This window comes from Muntiacus reevesi, chromosome 3 (assembly GCF_963930625.1).
Source record: "Muntiacus reevesi chromosome 3, mMunRee1.1, whole genome shotgun sequence".
Classification (NCBI taxonomy): Eukaryota; Metazoa; Chordata; class Mammalia; order Artiodactyla; family Cervidae; genus Muntiacus; species Muntiacus reevesi.
In genome coordinates, this window is record NC_089251.1 from 233,819,918 (window position 1) to 233,835,177 (window position 15,260).

The 15,260-nt window shown below is 34.8% G+C and overlaps 1 protein-coding gene across 1 annotated transcript in view; it reads right to left on the reverse strand.

The window, feature by feature from the left end:
- BAZ2B (bromodomain adjacent to zinc finger domain 2B) overlaps positions 1 to 15,260 on the reverse strand; it is a 318,837-nt gene that overhangs the window by 39,255 nt on the left and 264,322 nt on the right. The window contains 5 exon segments of the mRNA XM_065931616.1: positions 4,673 to 4,916; positions 5,713 to 5,787; positions 6,644 to 6,858; positions 7,820 to 8,074; positions 11,391 to 11,531. Coding sequence (XP_065787688.1) covers positions 4,673 to 4,916; positions 5,713 to 5,787; positions 6,644 to 6,858; positions 7,820 to 8,074; positions 11,391 to 11,531 — 930 coding nt within the window.

Below are 15,260 nucleotides of genomic sequence, written 5' to 3' on the forward strand. Positions count from 1 at the left end.
ATTAATTCTATAATTCAATGTTCATAAAAATAAAATACTACTTTAAATGACACATCCAGTCTTAAAATGTCAATAATGATTTTTAAATCATTAATGCTGATTTTTAATAGTTCTTTTATCTCCCTTAAAGAAAACAATTTAGAGTTTGTTAATTCTCCATGTGAAAAATGCCAAGTGAAACACAATTTCTGTAAATAAATTCTAGTTTAATGGCGTGACTATCCATTAGAATGCACTGATATCCGAACACAAAGTTGTCACATTTATGAGAGCTAACACTTTAAAATAATTATAATATTAAGTGCTGAAATGTTATGCTAATTCTGTTTTTTAAAAAGGTGATTAATATTGATCAAAAAAGTTTAATTTCTGCTAAACAGCTCCACTTGCCAAAGGAAGCAAACTGGTTATAAATAGTATCTTTGGGTAATTACAGTTCTGATACCCAAATTATTACCCTTTTGTCACAGCATGAGAGTATTTGATCAAGTGATTTCAGAAGAACAACATTATGAAGTAATTCCTGCAAGGATCTCACAGTAGTCTCCTTTTCAGCCTGCTACTCTTAAAATAAGTAAAGCTCACTCTAGCAAATCATTCTGGTTTAAAATATGTAATTTGTGAAAATATTTTACATTTATGCTATTTTTCACTTAAGAGAATTGTATAGCACATGATTTTATAAATTACACTATTATCCAGATTAAGTAAAAGTTTGATTTAGTAATATCATTGGTCTTGATCAGATATTATTTTCACATAATATATCACTAATCCATCTTTCTAAGCTTTATTTCTCCAGCAATATGGAGTTGATACAAGAAAGGAAAAGAGTTTTTTCTAGACTTCCTTCATTAAATAATCCTGGCTTTGAAGGAAGAGTACTTGGCTGTATTTGTTTTTGGAATGCCATTTCTTCAACCCTATCAATATTTCTAGCATTCTCTCCTTGTAGAAGGTAAACATCAACCTTTATCTCCTTTTTATACATGTCCATTTCCATGGCTTATGGTAGCTTTCCTTAAAAACACATACTCCTCCATTACCTTGCCTTCTTCCCTTTAGCCTACTCTTCAAAGTTATCCCACCTGTCTTCACCTTAACAGAATCCCTCTAATATCTCTAGGGACCTTATACTATTAATTATTTTCTTTTATTGCTCTAATCATCCACACCTATCTCTCATTTTACTGACTCTCCCTTCAGCCAAAAATAGTCTCAAAACTTCTGCATCTGAAAAATCCCTGGTCTTTGTCCTCCTCTAGGAACTACCCTTTCTTTTGAGGTATAATGCTTGAGACATTCATGTTCACTTTCTCACTTTTCATTGTTTCTCACTTTTCAAAGCCTTGCTTTGGCTCTCACCCCTCTAATGAAATGGTGCTGGCATTGGTTACCAAACACCTCTGTGATGGCGAATACAACAAACATTCAGTCCTTCTCACATTACCCTCCTGCTCCTTTAACGTTAAAAAAAATAATAATGACAATTGGATTTATTTATTTATTTTTGGCTGTCCTGGATCTTTGTTGTTGTGTGGGTCTTCTATAGTTGCGGCGAGCGGGGCTTACTCTCTAGCTGTAGCGTGCAGACTTCTCACTGCGGTGGCTTCTCTTGTGGAGCACGAGCTCTAGAGCATATGGGCTCAGGAGCTGTGGCTCAGGGGCTCCAGAGCACCGGCTCGCTAGCTGTGGTGCACAGGCTTAGCTGCTCTGCAGCATCTGGAATCTTCCCAGATCAGGGATTGAATCCGTGTCTCCAGCATTGGCACACAGATTCTTTACCACTGAGCAATCAGGGAAGCCTTCCCTTAACACTGTTTATAATTCCCTCTTTTTAAAAATGTTTAATTTTCTTGATTATTTTTATTATTACATGTGTGGAAAAGAGTTAACATTGTAGGTCTTTGAAAGCATTGAAAGGTTGGCTTATAAAGCCGACCCTTGGCTAGCATCTGGAAACCTGAATTTTGGAGGGTTCCCCAACCCAGAGTGACAAGAATAGCTTGCTGGACCTAAACTGCGCTAACAGTGTGGTTTATACCAAACACCTACTTTTTTGTGGAGGTGGGGAGGCTGGAGTTTTGGCACCTTCTATGCAGAGGGTGCCTATGTGGCCATCCCTGTATAAAACTCTGGGCACAGTATCTACTGAACTTCCTTAGAACAAAACATTTCAGTTGCAACACAATTTAAATGTCACAACACACTGCTAGGAGAATTAAGCCCATTCTTTGTGACTCTAGTGGGAAAAAACTCTTGAAAGCTGGGACTGATTTCCTCTGGACATTGACCCATATGCCATTTCCCTTTAATGGTTTTGCTTTGTTTTTCCTTTTGTTGCAATAACTTGTAGCCATAGCATGACCAGAAGCTGACTTCTGTGAGTCATCCTAGTGAGTCAGACTTTGGAGGCGGTCTTGGTCTTGGCAATCCCTGACCCACTGCAGAAATTTTCTACCTTTGTTCATTCTTCAACAAGAAGTCCTGAAGGCTCTTCTTAAACACTGACATTCCCTGAGGTTCCAATCTCATTACTACTCTCATTAACAAACCAATTCTGTGCAAACTAATCCAACTCATTATTTAAACTGTTGTCTATGTACTAATAACCTCCAGATCTACATTTTCAAGACCGAACTCTTCTCCAGGCTTTGGGTTTTTAAATCCAACTGACTGCTAATCTGCTCAGGCACCTCAAATTCAACATGTTCAAAATACAACCTAGTATCATTTCCCAACTTCAGATATTTGTTCTATATTCCTCTACTCTGCTATCATCTATTTACTCTGCTTCCTTCTGGATTCTTCTCTTTTTTTAATGGCCAATGCAGTTTTTTGTTTTGTTTTTCTTAAAGCATTATTTATTTATCTTTGGCTGCACTGGGTCTTCATTGCTTTGTGTGGGCTTCCTCTAGTTGCGGCGAGCGGCAGTTACTTTTCATTGTGGTGCACAGGCTTCTCATTGTAGTGGTTTCTCTTGCTGCACAGCACAAGATCTAGGCACACAGGCTTCAGTAATTGCAGCACATGGGCTGAGTAGTTGTGGCACATGGGCTTAGTTGCTCTGCAACATGTGCAATCTTCCTGGACCAGGGATGGAACCCATGGCCCCTGCATTTGCACATGGATTCTCATCCACTGTGCCACCAGGGAAGTCCCTCCGGAATTCTTTAGATCAGGTAGTGGCAACAAAAGCAGGCAGTCCCCTACCAGAAAGCTGGAATCAATCCTATCTCTCCCTCCATCAACCTGCACAATGCATCTTCAAAGACTATTCATTTTTCCTTCTCAATATTTATTGAGTCTTTTCCTTCCATTGGTCTATTTTCAGACCTGTCACAATTCACCTAAACCAGAGCAGCCTCTTCTGACTGATCTTCCCACTTCTGATCTTGCTCTAGCCAAATCTATTTCTGTTTTCCACAGAGTTGACATAGTGAGCCACTGAAAAATCAAGTCTGGCCAGGTCCTTCCGTCACTTATAACCCTTCAATGGCTTCCTATCACCATAAAACTATAAAATCCTAGTTCACAGTTGTTGTATATGAGGCTGTCTAGTATTACTGAAGCACTTATAGGGCTTGTAAAGCACATTATGGTTTCAAGGCTTCTGAGTCCTTACTCATGCTATTTTCTCTGCTTGGAAGATTTTTCCATGGATTCCTGGATTCTCTCTAGGTTAGCATTTAGCCCAGCTTGTAGCCTCAGCTAATGAGTTCAGAAAGCCTTTGTGATAATTTATTCTTCAGAAAGATTCAATGTCCTTCTTTTGTACCTGCCTAATACATTGTAAATACTGATAGCAAAGCAGTTAACATTTAACACATCATTCTTTCTTACTCTAAGTCTTTCTCTGTGAAACTGTAAATTGAAAGGAGAGTTTCAGTGCTTTGTTCATCTTGGATTATGGTCTACACAGAGAAAAGAATCTTAAAAAAAAAAAAAAGTAGAGCCAATGCAGAAAACAAATGCATGGTTATTAGGGGGATAAGGGGAAGAAGGAGAGATAAAGTGGGAGACTGACATTGACATGTACACACTACAATGTGTAAAGAGATGACTAATGAGAACCTGCTGAACAACATAGGGAATTCCGCTCAGTACTCTATAACGGCCCACACAGAAAAAGAAGCTTACACATGTGTGGGTGTATGTATATGTGTAACTGATTCATTTTGCTTTACACCTGAAACTAACACAGCACTGTCAATCAACTATACTGTGATAAAAGTAAAAGTTAAAAAAGTGCTAGAGCCATGTACTCAATAAACTAGGATCTGAGAAATACATCAGTTTCACTACACCTGACAACACTTTGAAGGCATTAAGTACTGTACAAAATAAACATAAGACAGCACGTTAATAGAATTTTAAAAATACCTAAAATTAAGAATATGAATAGTTGTTTGGAGAACGCTCAAGTTATTATACAAACAGAAAAATTTAACTTCTTTTATTCAACGTAAGTACCTTCTATGCGTAGAAGTTCTATTCAATATTTACCTAAGCATCACAAAAAACCTTGAGGTGAATATTATAATATTCATTTTTCAGATGAATAAACTGTGTTGAGGTTCACAATGGAATTCAAACCCAAATCCATTTGACTTCAAATTCTGTATTATTTTCAAAATTTCATACAGTATTAGTCAAGTATAAATTTGATTACCTCATCTTCACAGATCTCAGTCTTCTTTCCTTTTTTGTCTTCTTTATCTTCTTCATCTTCATCATCTTCATCAGCTTGGTCATCACTATCATCGTCATCATCATCATCATAGTCACTGTCTCCTCCCTTCCTCCTTCTTTTTCGTCCTGGAGTGGGTGTGCCCAATGGATGCTGTTCTTCTCCAAGATCAATGCCACCTGAAGTGTCTCTTTTGCCTGTTTTCTTAGCATGAATGATTCTGAGCCTTTAAATATGAAAAAAATGATGATATGGAAGAAAAGGCTTCCCTCTGTACTTTTTAAATATCATACCATGAGTTTTAAGCATGTGGTATTTCTCTCAAAGTAACCAATATATCAATGACAATAAAAATTAGAAGAAATATGTTCACAGAAATTATAAAATATGTTAACTTTTAAGAGTTATACTATCTCTTTGGAATCAGAATACATTTTTTTAAAAACACAGAAAACTGAGATTAACTCAGGAATGGCCAAGTGATAGTTCTTGATCCTATATTATCTGACTGAGTAAATTTCAATTCAAGTCACTGCAAAGAAACTATCCTCTTAACATAGAAGTTGAATAATTTCAGCATTATATTTCCTGGCAGGAAGCTAATTGAGTTTTAATGCTGAATATATTTGGATATGTTAGACTCTCTGTAAAAGCAAACCGTAATTAGAAAGCAATTAAGGAAAAATATGGTAGCTCCAAACAGATTCTATTTATGACAAAAGTAACCTGATAGAAACAACAATCTTTGAATATATATTTGCTTGACTTCTTTGAAAGAAAGATAAATTGACTTTCTTTTAAGTTTGAAGTATGTGAGTTCAATGAATCTCATTATATTTTTTGTCCACTGAAAACTCTGCCTCTGAGTTTTATTAATTTTATATCTCAGCTTAATTAAAGTTTGCCGTTTCTAATTTTTAGACAAAACAAAGTTTAAATTCCGTCTTTGCACTTAGTATGCTTTATTCAGAAATTTGTGAAGAAGGAAAACAGTATATTAGTTTTAATAAAATAGGACTTACTTGCGGAGTTTACCTTCTACCACCCATTTATCTCTCCTTAAGTTTGACATATAATCAATGTTCTTGTCGATTTCACTGCCAAAGCAAAAGTTTATTAGAAGACATAAATTAATACATAATGGGATACATTAATTTGGTAAATAAAATGATGCAGATTTTTGCTAAGTACAAATGATGATTGCCAATGAATAGCAAAAACAAATGAAAAATTATACTAATACATAGCTAAGAGATGTACAGAAAACTTAAAACATCCAGCAATGGTAGAAACGCATGGCTCTGAAATATTTGGATTGATTCTTTCCCTAGAAAGGTAAAGGAATAAAAGTAACATAATTAAAATCTGTAAAATAATGAATAGCAAGAACAAGATGAATGAGGAATTTGTTCACCAAATCTTCAAATATTATAGTCGAGAACTTATTTTGACTCTTAAATGAGATTAAGTATTTTTTTAAAAAGTGCAAACTAACATGCAATAAACAAATAATATTAAGATTGTATCAGCATATGAGATAAAAAGTAGGTGGATAATTCTACAAATGGCTTCTAGCAAAAAATGAGGTAGTCATCTGCCACCAAAGATAAAAGAAAAATTCTGAGTTCTTACAACAGAACTGGATTCTAGAGTCATAGCAACAAAAAACTGTTCACATTTCAGTATACAAATAAATAATAAAAATACCAAATAAACAAGAGGTGTTACAAGGACTATACACAGTATGATTCAAAATTTCTTTTTAACAGGCTGAAAAGAAATACATTAAAATACCATTTGTCATTTCTGAATGGTGAGATTAGTATAATTTTAATTTTTTTCTTTGTGGTAGTCTGTTACTTTCAAATTTTCTATAAGCAATTTGTATTACTTTGTGACTAGACAAATTTAAAACAGAAAATAATCACCAGAAAAGTCCAGACATGTGCTTACCTCACCACACTCTTGCTGCATGCCAGTTCATTGATCAGGAAAGCCAGAACTGAGGCTTTCTGTGCTGGGGTGTGAGCCTGAAAAGCTTTAGTCTTCAGGCTTTCAGTAAGTTCAGTCTGTCCACAGTGTGCTTCCATAAAAATCTGCAAAATCTCGGAAACATTGTCTCGATTCACACCAACATTCAGCAAATGTTCTCCAAGAGCTGTTTTGGCCTATAAAAGTTTGGCGTTTTTATCAGTATAAGGACTGATACTGACTCATAAAATATAAACAGTAAGACTTTTAAATATTGGTATTATATGATTTAGATATTACTGACAAGGGCTTTATTCACAATTTTTGATGAAATGGAGATAAAAACAGTCAACGGATGATCAGACAAGCTTTCAAGTACTTGTAATTTTTCCATTCCTTCTTCAGACTTGGCTAAAAGTTAGGTGTGGAGAAGAGTATGTAAATTTGTGGTTAAAAAAATCATACCTTCTTTGGCAATAGAAACTATCTGAAGGTTTTACAGGCTATCTCCATCAGTAGTGGTGGGAGAGGGGTTGAAGAGTACTATTATTGTGTTTTCTGGTTCTACAGTGTCATGGATTTTATTGCCTGGTATGCTGAATGAATAGGGAGATAGAAGAAAAAGTAACAGGTATATCTGGAAACTTCTCTCTCTGTAATATTACCTAGAGTAAAACTGACTGAAATGTATCTTAATTGGAATTAAGATAAATTTGAACTTATTGAGTATCCACGTAGCAATATAGAGTCTTAACATGCTGTTCTACAGGGGCCTTGATTAGCCTCAGTTATTTTTAGTGATTTCAAAGAGAACACAGTATACTTTCAGAGGACACACGTAAGTTCTAACTTCTTTACAAATTTAGAATTTTCTGTTTTGCTAAATATTACTTGGGAATTCCTTAAATAAGTTTGTTTTTTGCCAAAAGCTAAAGGAAAATAAAAGTAATTTGGGAATGATTTACATTCCTTAGGCTTTATGAACCAGGTTTTTCTAAGTTTGTACCAACTATAACTGAAGCAAATCTACCTTTAACTTCGTGAGAAGCTATGTAGAAAAAATTGAATAAGTCTATACAATCTTCTGCTAACATGCTAAAGCCAGCTATTAATGCACTGATAGTACAAATTAAAAAGATGTATTTTGTTTTTTTTTACCTTGTATCCTGTAATTAGACCTGGATCACATACAGCAGCTGAGAGGAGCCTCACAAGCAAGTCTTGTACTTCACCCATGCTGTCCCCTATATTTAGCAATCCCTCTTGAAGAACACTCAGGTTTGGAACATCAATATTCACATCAAAGCCCAAAACTTTACCAAAGTTTCGTAAGAACTGCACCACCATGAGACAGTCTGAAAATGTACTTCCAGAGAGAACAAGTCCTGGAATACGAGGCAACTCTGGCAAAGGCTGAAAATAAAAGAAAAGAAAGGGAAAATAATTTTTAAAAATCATTTAAAAAAATCATTTTAAAATGATTTTATACCTTCGGAAGTAAGGTAAGTTGTTATTTTTCTCTGCCTTGTACCAATGGTTTTCCCCGGTAGATTGTAAATTCCATGAGGGCATTTCTATAACGCCGTGGTGAAAGTGAAAGTCACTTAGTCCTGCCTGACTCTTTGCGACCTCGTGGACTATACAGTCCATGGAATTTTCCAAGGTCAGAATGCTGGAGTGGGTAGCCTTTCCTTTCTCTAGGGGATCTTCCCAACCCAGGGACTGAATCCAGGTCTCCCACACTGCAGGTAGATTCTTTACCTAATCATAAAATCCTGAACACAAGTAACCATTAATAAATTTTGGTTAAAATCAACATGACCTTAGATCTCTACACAAGAGAATACTAATTTTAACTTAAATATTGACAAAACACAGGTTACATAACTGGAGAAAAAATTAGATAACATAAGAAATAAGTATCTCATGATTACTTTACCATGGACCAACTCAGTAGGGCACGTGCAACACTTTCTTCTAATGATGTCAACTGATTTATAATTCACACTTTTGGGGAGCTCAGAAACTAACCATGTACACATCTGTGGCTTGTATGCTTGGAGAAAGAGGTACCATCTTTGTAATGAATGTAGATAAATTACTAGGTCCACATGACAAGAACCTACAACCATGTCAAGAAGCCAGTCAGAGTGCAACTGTCAGTCTTGAGGTTTCCTGTATATAGTGGAACACGGATTCAGTATCAAAATGAGAGAGCTGTTTCTTCTGCTATTTCTCAAATATGCTCACATATTAACATTTTAATGACTAAATTATATTTTCAGCTTTCATGGACATTAAAAAATTAAATAAATAAGTAATCTAAAAACATTTTCATCCATGAATACAATTCAATAAATATACTTTCAGTTATGATTGGGAAATATGTGGCTTATAAACATTATCTGAATTGGACCCTGTTCAAAAATGTGTCTGCTACTCTGCACTTGGTGTAATAACAAACTAAAGACTTCTTCCACTAATAGTGTGTAGAAACACAAACTATGGATAACTGCTGACATAATACAAATCTTTTGTTACATATGAAAACCATTTAATTCTGTCTTCTTTTTTCCTGAATCATACCAGATATACATAATTCCATATGATTCTAAAAATTTATAAAGCAAACCAACAAAAGTCAGTCTTAAAGTACAAAGTGAATTGAAAGTGCAAGTTACTCAGTCATGCCCGACTCTTTGTGACCCCATGGACTACACAGTCCATCGAATTCTCCAGGCCAGGATACTGGAGTGGGTAGCGTTTCCCTTCTCCAGGGGATCTTCCCGACCCAGGGATCCAACCCAGGTCTCCTGCAATGCAGGCGGATTCTTTACCAGCTGAGCCACAAGGGAAGCTCAAGAATATTGGAATGGGTAACTTATCCCTTCTCCAGCGGATCTTCCCGACCCAGGAATTGAACTGGGGTCTCCTACATTGCAGGCGGATTCTTTACCAACTGAGCTATCAGGGAAGCCCAAGTCTTAAAATGGACTTACAAATATTTTATATGGTACATATGTACTTAAATGAAAATAAAAGGTTATTTATGAAAATTTAGGATTAAAAAAGATCATTAAGGATTAGCAAGAAAATAAAGTTTATTAGGATTCAAAAAAATTGCTTGGTATGAGTTTATTAAAACATGTTAACTAACCACTATACCTATTCTGTGCTAAGGAAATTTTAAACATCCAATTAACTAAAACTAGATTATATACAGGCTTCCCTGGTGACTCAGACTGTAAAGAATCTGCCTGCAATGCAGGAGACCCAGATTCAACCCCTGGGTCAGGAAGATCCACTTAAGAAGGGCAAGGAAACCCACTCCAGTATTCTTGCCTGGAGAATTCCATGGACAGAGGAGCCTAGTGGGCTATAGTCTCTAGGATTGCAAAGAGTCTGAAGTAACTTACCAACATGTGCATACTTTCATCTTTATTTAAAAGCGTTTACGCTAAGTAAGTAAGTAGAATATTAGTAAATTTAATTTTCCACTTGGGCACTAGAAGTTTGGGCTTCCCTGTTGTCTCAGCAGTAAAGAATCTGCCTGGCAATGCAGAAAACATGGGTTCAATACGTGGGTCAGAAATATCCTCTGCAGAAAGAAATGGCAACCCACTCCAGTATTCTTGCCTAGGAAATACCATGGACAGAGGAACCTGGCTGGCTACAGTCCATGGGGTCACAAAAGAGTTGGACATAGCAAACTAAACAGCAACACTAGAAGTTTGCTTTAGGCACTTTATAAAAGAGCTTGCAAAAATAAGAGATAATCATTATCTGTATGTCATATGGCATATGAGTAAATATAGATGCTACTGACCAAGTATCACTATTATATCATTGAGATACTATTATAGACATGATATGCATTGACACAATTTTCCAGGAATACTATCTTAACTATAACCAAACATAATTGACTTCTACTCATTAGTATGTGAAATCATACCAGCTGTTACTATGCTTCTGCTCTTTCCAAATTGCTACTTTTATGTATTTTAGCAATATTACAAAGCTGTGAAGCATCATGGAAGAGAACATACACCTGAGGTACTTTGACAGGACACACTCCTTGGCTTTCAGGGTCATAAAGAGTATGGGCTCTGGAGTTTAACAAGGTGAAGCCTGAATCCAAGTTGCTATATAAGTTGTATAATCTCAAGTAAGTTCCTTAACCTCTCTGTGTTTCAAGTTTTTGCATCTGTAAATGGGCAAAAATACCAGTTCCACAGGATTGCGATGGGACCAAATGAGAAAATTCATCTGAAGCATTTAGCATTGTGCCTGGCACAAACCAAACATACTCAAGAGTTAGCTACCACACTAAAGCATTGAAAGAGGTTATACTGCAAATCCTAATTTATTTAAATATCTATGGAAGTCTGAGGGAGGAGTTAGATCTTTCTGTTCCTAAAATGCCTCGAAAAGACCAAATGAAACACAGAAATACTATTTCTATAATTCATTTTTATAGATTTCTACAGTATACTACTTATATTAAAAAGGTTTGTGGTGTTCCATTTATATATTAAGAACTGCTGTTATCAGCACAGAGCTCTAGAGAGGTTTACTTGTACCAGGAGAGACAGATGACCTAGACTTGAAAATCCACTCCTCTAGCTAAAAACACAAGGCTTTCATAATGGCAGCTCTGGCAAAGGAATTAGATGAGAACACAGAAAAATTTAAATTTATTAATGAAATAGTTTACATGATAAATTACCTTTTGGTCTGCTAAGCACATGTCTTCGTTAGGTTTCTTTAGTTCCTTTGCCATTTCTAATTCTAATCTTCGTTGCTCTAGTTTACGTTCTTTATTTAATCTTTTCTCATCACGTTTTTCTTGCTTCAATCGTTCTTTTTCCTTAAAAAGAAAACCATGTCCACATATTCTCTTTAATCACTGTGTATGTTTAAAAAACCTCCAGTTAAAATTTAAAAGGTAATCAAAGTGTTGTTTCCACGAACAAAAATTCTCTTGGAATGATTAGGAATAGACTTGAAATTACAAAGAAATACTGACATTTTGCTTTTCCGTGTTTTCACCCTTTGAAGTTTGAAAATAACCTTATGACAAAATATCAGTATTAGTTTCAATCCTGATTATTTCATTATTCAAAATTTATTCAATCTTTTCCCAGATTATAATATGAGAATAAAATATTAATAAAAGCAGGTATATAAAATAAACATGGACAAGTAAATATTTATTTTAAAAAGTTAATTAGTATTAGCGAAAATTTTTGTGTAGCTCCAGGAAATAACATTTACAGCATGAAAATAGAAACATGTTTGAATTTGCATAAAAAATAATTCAAAAGTGATTTAGCTAGTCTGAACATGTGCATCTATGATGAAATAAAAATATTATTTACCACTCTAAACAACACTTAAAAGAATATCAAATAGGTTCTGAATGCAATTCCAGAAGCATTAAAAATATTTTGGGTAATGGCAACAATATGGAAATAATCTTGTTTCCTTTCTTATAGAGGATGACATTCTTTTGAAAGAAGTGATTTTCCATAATACTGGTGTCATTACTTTATTATCATATCTCAAATACAATTCTCTTTTTAAATTGAAGTATAACTGATTTACAATACTATGTTGGTTTTAGGTGTACAATACAGTGACCTGATATTTTTACACATTATGAAATAATCACCATAAACAAATATGGTTACTGTGTCTCCAAAGTTATTACAGTATTATTGACTGCTCCTTATGCTGTACATTATATCCCCATGACTTACTTATTTTATAACTGGATTTATTTCAACCAGTTCCCACAATCTCCCCTCCCCTCTGTGAAATGCTAGCCTGTTTTCTGTATCTATGAGTTTGTTTCTGTCTTATGTTTGCTTGTTTTGCTTTTTAGGTTCTACATACAAGTGAAATCATACGGCATTTGTCTTTGCAGACTTATTTCATTTAACACACTACATTCTAGGTCCACCCACACTGTAACAAATGGTAACACTTCATTCTTTTTATGGCCGAATAACATTCCATTTATATATATACCACACATTCTTCACCCATTCATTTACTGAACACTTGTGCTGCTGCCATGTCTTGGCTATCGTAAATAATTCTGCAGTGAACATGGGGGTGCATGTATCTCTCTGAATTTGTGTTTTCAATTTCTATGGATAAATACCCAGAAGTGGATTTGCTGAATCATATGGTAGTTTTATATTTAATTTTTTGAGAAACCTCCATATTGTTATCTACAGTGGCTGCATGAGTTTATATTCCTACCAAAAGTGCACAAGTATTCCCTTTTCTCCACATCCTTGCCAGGAACCATTACTTATCTTTTGATAAATTGCATTTTGACAGGTATAAGGCTGTATCTTATTGTCCTCGGCCCAATCAATATTTTTACTTATTAGAGGAGAAATATCAATAATGACAATTCTAACTTGTCATTATTATATACATCTTTCAGTTTTCTTTATTTTTACCAAAATAAAGTCTAAATACTTTTGAATTTGGACTCGCTTCTTTTCCAAACTTATCTCCCACTTTTATATTCTATGTAAATTTAGTCAAACTACTTACTATTCCGGATAAACATATATTGTTTCCTCACCTCCTTATATTGGTGAGGAATATATTGAGGAATATATATTGATCTCATCTTGCATGTCAAAATTCTAATTAAAAAACACCACCTTCTTCCAATTTCTCATACCTAATTATAGCTCTTACCTATAATTTTAACCTAGCATTATTGGTTCCTATAGTATGCTAGCATTTCTGCCCATAACTTAGCCATCTCCATTTCAATTACCACTGCTAAGACAGCACCCTGACTGCTGTGGCAGGGCATGACAAGGCGCAGACAGAGGAATGGAGAAATATACTCCCAGCCAAGAGTGGAGAGAGCATGACGGGACTGTAGGTTGCATGGTGAATAGTTGCTGGGAACTGTGACACATGGAGGTCAGGTCATGAGGACTTGTTTATAAGATATGCTCAGATTACTGCTCATTTTTATACTACTTCTAAATTTCTGGATTACTGAGTCATGCAGACATTTGGGAAGGAAATGATAAAAAAAGCTTTAAAACATACACAATTAATGTGTAACAATCCCACAACGCAATACAGATTTTCAAATCAAATTATCATTGGTAGAACAATTTTGTTTTCCAGAATTAGATTTCCAATTTTTAAATGCATAAAATGTTGCTCTAAGTACTTTTCTGAAGAAGAGAAGACAACTTCGTGGTCACTTACCAGAATAATGAATTATAATCACTAATAGGGAAAATATATTAAATGTCTCATAAATTTCAAAGTAACTGGTGTAAATTTTTCTATTATGTAGGACTAACCCAGAATTCTTAATGATGTTTTAATAGTAATCATAAATAATTGAGACTTCTCTACTATACACTAAGAACTGTTTAAAATGGTTGTAATTTTTTTCAAAAAGAAAGGAACTGTGTGACACTAATGCTCTTTTCACTACACCAACTTCACAGCAATGGTAATCTGAGGGTATGAACACCCTTCAGCGATATGTAGACAATGAGTTAGAGTACATTTAATGCCATGAGATAAAGGTATTCTTGAATATCATTTTTACCTAGTGATATGCAGTATTTTTTGAATTAAAAAAGCAATGCATAATGTGGCATGTAAAAATGACACCTACATTTTAGGATAAAAATGGAGATTTGCAAGAAATCTTAGAAACTTACAGGAAAAGGAAACATGGAGTCTCTACATTGAATTAATTTGTCCACCAATTTATCTAGTGACTGTTATTAGATTGTATAGGACTGATACAAATCTTGTGATTCTGCTATAAAATGACTCTCAAGGAACCAGAGCTTCTAGGATCCCCTCAACGATCAACTAATATTTAAAATGACAGTCACAATCCAACCTCACACAAATTTCGGTCTCACATCTCATGATTCTCAGTGTATTTCTCACACTCTAGGCTCACTGTGTGATACACCTGTGTTGAAGAGATGTGTAACTAGTTTGAGGCATTGCTTGGATGACAATGATATGATCATGAGGAGGAGGAATAAGAAGGTGAATCATTCCAGTCATCTTTTCTGATCACAGTGCAGTAAGATTAGATCTCAATTCCAGGAAAAAAATGGTTAAAAATTCAAACATATGGAGGCTAAATAACACGCTTCTGAATAACCAACAAATCATAGAAGAAATCAAAAAAGAAATCAAAATATGTATAGAAATGAATGAAAATGAAAACACAACAACCCAAAACCTATGGGACACTGTAAAAGCAGTGCTAAGGGGAAGGTTCATAGCATTACAGGCTTACATCAAGAAACAAGAAAAAAGCCAAATAAATAACCTAACTCTACACCTAAAGCAGTTAGAGAAGGAAGAAATGAAGAACCCCAGGGTCAGCAGAAGGAAAGAAATCTTAACAATTAGGGCAGAAATAAATGCAAAAGAAACTAAAGAGACCATAGCAAAAATCAACAAAGCTAAAAGCTGGTTTTTTGAAAAAATAAACAAAATTGACAAACCATTAGCAAGACTCATTAAGAAACAAAGAGAGAAGAACCAAATTAACAAAATAAGAAATGAAAAGGGT